Source organism: Cebus imitator, unplaced genomic scaffold (genome assembly GCF_001604975.1).
Source record: "Cebus imitator isolate Cc_AM_T3 unplaced genomic scaffold, Cebus_imitator-1.0 Scaffold865, whole genome shotgun sequence".
Classification (NCBI taxonomy): Eukaryota; Metazoa; Chordata; class Mammalia; order Primates; family Cebidae; genus Cebus; species Cebus imitator.
Window position 1 is genome coordinate 208,238 of NW_016108180.1, and position 6,237 is coordinate 214,474.

At 42.1% G+C, this 6,237-nt stretch overlaps 1 protein-coding gene across 1 annotated transcript in view; it reads right to left on the minus strand.

The window, feature by feature from the left end:
* The window catches only part of ARFGAP3 (ADP ribosylation factor GTPase activating protein 3), a 63,691-nt gene that overhangs the window by 26,513 nt on the left and 30,941 nt on the right, over positions 1-6,237 (minus strand). Inside the window, exons 8-9 of the mRNA XM_017520696.2 lie at positions 3,449-3,495; positions 2,090-2,229 (exon numbers count right to left, since the gene is read on the minus strand). Coding sequence (XP_017376185.1) covers positions 2,090-2,229; positions 3,449-3,495 — 187 coding nt within the window. The remainder of the gene's footprint in view (positions 1-2,089; positions 2,230-3,448; positions 3,496-6,237) is intronic.

The window sequence follows — 6,237 nt, forward strand, 5'->3', positions numbered from 1 at the left end:
TAGTTGCACTTACTGAGCACCTACTATGTGTCAGGTATTGCTTGATGCACTTTAACGAGCATCTGCGCTATTAAACTAATCCTTAAAACAACCTCATAAAATAGGTGTTACTATTTTCTTCATCAGTCTATAGTAACTCAAGCTAAAACAGATAAAATACACATGAAAATAAGAGAAAACACCATTAAAAAAACACATGCATAAAAAGTAGGAATCCAGGTTACTTTTCCTTTCTGAGGGCACGCACCCCCTGCCTTCCTTCTCTCCTGATGTTCGGTACACCGTCACAGTTACCAGAAGGCCATCTTTCTCTTCTGACTTCAACACAAGTGGAAAGCTCTCAAGAGCCTGACAAATGTCTACTGAAAACCAGTCTCTTCACTGGCCTCCTGGCTTCCAGTGTCCTCCCCACTCTTACTGGCCTGGATATCACTACCGAACTCACTTTCCCGAGACACCCCTTCATCACAGCACTGCTTAAGGAGCTCCTCCTGACTCTCGGGTAAGTGGACAACGACAGCCTCACTTTAAGGTACTCCACATTATCGTTCTAACTCCTCCACTTCAGGCAGGCCCCGGACACACAATAATTCTACCTCCTTCATTCTCGGAAACTCTTCCTTCTCTCTCTCCAAGATCCAAGCTCAGAACCTCTGCAGACACTACCAGAGCCATAGTCTTCCATCATATATTCAGAATTGAGTCATGGAGTCCAACAGGGCTTCACATTATAAATACTCTTTTCATTATGGAGACATAATTCACATACTGTAAAACTCACCCTGTCAAATACATGATTCAGTGGCTTTTAGCCCATTCACAAAGTTGTGCCACCATCACTACTAACTCCAGAATATTTTCAGCAGTCCAAAAAGCCTCCTGCACGCATCAGCAGTCACTCTCCCTTCTCTGCTCCCCTCAGGCCCTGGCAACCACTAAGTTACTTTCTGTCTCTATGGATTTGCCTATTCTGGATATTGCATATAGACAGAATCATCATGCGATCTTTTATGGCTGGCTTCTTTCTTAGCATAAACTTTTCTAGGTTTATCCATGTTGTAGCACATATCAGGACTATACTCCTTTCTGTGGCTGGGTAATAGTCCACTGTATGGACTATACCACATTTTGTTTATCATTTATCAGTTGGTAGACATTTGAGTTGTTTCTACTTTTTAGTTATTAGGATTAATGCCACTATGAACATTCAATTCATGTGCAAGTTTTTGTGTGGTTGCATAGGTGTATGTTTTTATTTCTCTTGAGTATATACTTAGGAGTAGACTTGCTGGGTCACATGGAAACTTTACATTTAACTTTTTGAAGGACTGCCAAACTGTTTTTCACAATAGTGGCACCATTTCACATTGCCATGAGCAATGTATGAGGGTTCAAATTTCTCTACATCCTAGCCAACATTTGACATCCTGGCCAACAGCTGTTACTGCCTTTTTTTTTTTTTAGATGAAGTTTTGTTCTTGTTGCCCAGGCTGCAGTGCGATGGCGTGATCTTGGCTCACTGCAACCTCCACCTCCCAGGTTCAAGCAATTATCCTGCCTCAGCCTCCCGAGAAGCTGGGATTATAGGCGCGCCCACCACCACGCCCAGCTAATTTTTGTATTTTTAGTAGAGACGGGGTTTCTCCATTTTGGCGAGGCTGGTCTCGAACTCCCAATCTCAGGTGATCTGCCCGCCACAGCCTCCCAAAGTGCTGGGATTACAGGCATGAGCCTCTGCTCTGGGCCCTGGCTTTTTTATTCTAGCTGCCGTAGAGGGTACATAGTGGTATCTTATTGTGGCTCTAATTTGCATTTCTCTAACTCTAATAATGCGATGCATCTCTGTCTTTCCCTTCTCACTGATGTCACCCCAGTCCTGCCCTTATAGCTTCAACCTTTACAGCTTACAGTTTCATCTCTTTCCCTTCCAATCCATATGACAATGCAATATCAGTTTTCATAAAACTAAATTCTGCAGTACCCTTCCCTCCCTCCCCACAAAAATACATGGCATTTGGAAAGCAAATATTGGAGTTCTATAATAGTTTTATTTCCTGAAAATGTATTAATATAATGAAATGGAACTTACACTGATTCTTCTTTAGGTGCTGCCTTGGCCAGGTCTTCCTGCTCCTTCATTTTATCCACAGCTTGAGCTTGTTTTTCAATTTCATTAAAGCATGTGTTTGCCAGTTTCTGAGCTCCCAAACTTCCTTTTTTGGCCCCGAGCTAGAAGATGCACAAGACTATAGTCTACGCAAGCTGTCGGAAAGCTTTTGTAACTACAACTAACATTCCCTGAGGGTAAGGACCTGCCAGGCACTGTGACGAGCACTTTATACTTGTTCTGTGGCTTAGTCCTCACAACTCTGTGAAGTTAGTATTATTATAGGCGTCCCTCAGCATGGGGGGATTGGTTTCAGGATCCTGTATATGACAAAATCTGCAATGATCAAGTCCCTTATATAAAATGGTGTAGTATTTGCATTTAACCAATGCATATCCTCTAGTATACTTTCAATCATCTCTAGATCACTTTTATACCTAAACAATGTACATGCTACGAAATAGTGCTACTTCTGTGTTTTCATTTGTATTATTTTTACCGTTGTACTGTTACTTTTTATTTTTTACTTTTTTTGAGACAGGGTCTCAAGCTGTTGCCCAGGCTGGAGTATAGTAGCATAATCTCGGCTCACTGCAACCCCTGCCTCCTGAGATAAAGCAATCCTCCCACATTAGTCTCTTGAGTAGCTAAAACTATAGGCATAGGCCACCAAACCCGGCTACTTTTTGTATTTTTTATGGAGACGGGATTTCATCATGTTGCCCAGGCTGGTCTCGAACTCTGGGGCTCATGTGATCCACCTGCCTCGGCCTCCCAAAGTGCTGGGATTACAGGTGTGAGTCACTACGTTTGGTCTATTTTTTTTTCCCCCAAATATTTCTGATCTGCAGTTGGTTAAATCCACGAATGCAGAAGCCCTGGATACAGAGGGCTGAGGAAAATAAAGCTCATAGAAGTTAAGTAACGTGACCAGGATCACATAGCCAATAAGTGGCAAGGCCAGGATTCAAACCCTGCACCTGCCTCCAGAGCTAGTGCTCTGCAACACATCACTGTATCTGAAAGCTCACCAGAGGACTACCCTCTAAGCCTCACGAGGCGTCATTGCTTATTGAACCACACGAGCAGGAGAGAAATCCCCAGGGGAACTTTGTTAATTTTTTTTCAGAATTTTGTCATAGAAAAAATGTTAAATAATCATTCTAGAAAAAAATTCACTAAGTATAACATTAATCTCTCTGAACAAAATATAGACTCCTTATATCAAAGCCACATTTATTATAAGATGGTTGAAAAGAATAAAATTAAAATGACAAAGCGGCTTTTTAGTTTTAAAGCTTAACTACCAGATATTTTATATATAAAGTACGAAATACTCACGCCTTTTTTAGCTTGATTTGGTTTCTTTTTTATGATAGAGGAAACCTCTGCCAAAAAATAAAAATTAAAGTCAGACCAGTAGAAATAATCTTTCTTTTTTAGCGTGTCTTTTAAAATTCTAAGACAGTGCACTTTATTAAAGAGATAACATTTTCTACGTTAGTCTGTCATCCAGAAGACTCAAGTTGATGATCATATTTTAGATTAACAGAGCTTCCTCAAAATGGAGTCCTCAGTATTTCCATGCAGTCTCCAAACTCAGAGAAGATGGATTTTTTTTACACCACACAGAAGAGAAATAAAGAGCCTGAGCTTGCCCCATATTCAGTACTACTTCAGCTTCCCAGGTGCCCACCACTATGTCCAGCTAATTTTTGTATTTTTAGTAGAGACGGAGTTTTGCCATGTTGACCAGGCTGGTCTTGAACCCCTTACCTCAGGTGATCCGCCTGCCTTGGCCTCCCAAAGTGCTGGGATTATAGTTGTGAGCCACCATGCCCAGTCCACATTCAGTACTTTCTTCAGGAACATTTTAAAAAGTATATTACAACAATTTTTTTTTTTTTTAAGACAGGGTCTCGTTCTGTTGCCTAAGCTGAGTGCAGTGGCATGACCTCCCAGCTCAAGGGATCCTTCCACTTTGGCCTCCTGAGTAGTTGGGATCACAGGTGTGTACCACCACATCTGGCTTTTTTTTTTTTTTTTTTTAAGAGATGGGGTCTTGCTATGTTGCCCAGACTGGTCTTGGACTCCTAGTTCAAGTGATGCTTCTGCCTCAGCCTCCCAAAGAGCTGAAATTATAAGTCTGAGCCACCATGCCACAACTCTTTTATTAAGTTCTACCCGTCAAAATCTTTAAAAACCTTTTCAAAATTTTTGTTACTTTTTAGAGATGGTCTCACTCTATTACCTAGGCTGGGGTGTAGTAGTGAAATCACAGCCTACTACAGCACTGAACTCCTGCACTCAAGTGATCCTCTCGTCCCAGCCTCCCTAGTAGCTGGGAATACAGGCATATGCCACCATGCCTGGCTTTTTTTTTTTTTTGTAGAGATGGGGGGATCTCACTATGTTGCCCAGTCTGGTCTCAAACTCCTGGCTTCAAGTGATCTTCCTGCCTTGGCCTTCCAACGTGCTGAGATTACAGGTATGAATTATCATACCCAGCCCCAAAACTTTAAAAATTATTATAATTTCCCATTTTTATTTTAGAGTCAGGGAGTACATGCACAGTTTTGTTATAAGGGTATATTGTATGGTGCTGAGGTTTGGGCTTCTTTTGATCCCATCACCCAAGCAGTGAGCACAGTATCCAACAGGAAGTTTTTCAGCTCTTGCTCCCCTTTCTCCCTCCCTCCTTTTGGAGTCCTCAGTGCCTACTGTTCCCATCTTCATGTTTGTATGAACCCAAGATTTAGCTCCCACTTATAAGTGAGAACATGTAATATCTGGTTTTCTGTTTCTGCATTAGTTTGTTTAGGATAAATGGCCTCCAGCCATGTTGCTACAAAGGACATAATTGTTCTTTTTTATGGCTGCATAAAAATTGTTTGAAAATTTACAGTTAGCAGCCTGGACAACATAAGGAGACTCCATCTCTACCAAATACATACATACATACATACATACATACATACATACATACATAAGCAAGCCCAGTGTGATGGCGCCTGCCTGTGGTCTCAGCTACCTGGGGGGCTGAGGTGGGAGGATCCCTTGGACCAGGCTGCAGTGAACTGTGATTGTACCCACTGCACTCCAGCATGGGAAATAAAGTAAGACTCTATCTCAAAATAAAAGTTAACTAGGCAGTATGTATACAATTAAAGCAGTCAGTAATGTGCTTTTTCACCTTAGCTTATACACAGATTTTATCACATTAGCCAAAATAAATATAAAGCATTCTCGGCTGGGCATGGTAGCTCATGTGTGAAATCCCAGTACTTTGGGAGGTCAAGGCGGGCAGATCGCCTAAGTTCAGAAGTTCGAGACCAGCCTGGGCAATATGGTGAAACTTCGTTTCTACTAAAAATACAAAAGTTAGCTGGGTGTGGTGGCGCACCACCTGTAATCATAGCTACTTGGGAGGCTGAGGCATGAAAATCACTTGAACCTGGCAGACGCTGTTGCAGTGAGCTGAGATCACACCATTGTACTCCAGCCTGGGTGACAGAGTAAGACTCTGCCTCAAAAAAAAAAAAAAAAAAAGAAAAAAGAAACATAAAGCATTCTCTTATTTTAATAACAGTACTTTCTAAATTGCACAAAAATACTTTTTTTAGAGGAAGTTTCTTAAAAATCATTTTCTAGGCCGGGTGCAGTGGTTCATGCCTGTAATCCCAGCACTTTGGGAGGCCAAGGCAGGTGGATCACCTGAGGTCGGGAGTTTGAGACTAGCCTGACCAACATGGAGAAACCCCATCTCTACTAAAAAGACAAAATTAGCTGGGCATGGTGGCGCATGCCTGTAATCCCAGCTACTCAGGAAGCTAAGGCAGGAGAATCACTTGAACCCGGGAGGCGGAGGTTGTGGTGAGCTGAGATTGCACCATCACACTCCATCCTGGGCAACAAGAGTGAAACCCCATCTCAAAAAAAAAAAAATCTTTTTCTAAGTACATTTTACTCATAGGTTACATATTGTCTTTAGAATTATGTTTAAGAAACCCGGCCGGGCGCGGTGGCTCAAGCCTGTAATCCCAGCACTTTGGGAGGCCGAGGCGGGTGGATCACGAGGTCAAGAGATCGAGACCATCCTGGTCCACATGGTGAAACCCCGTCTCTACTAA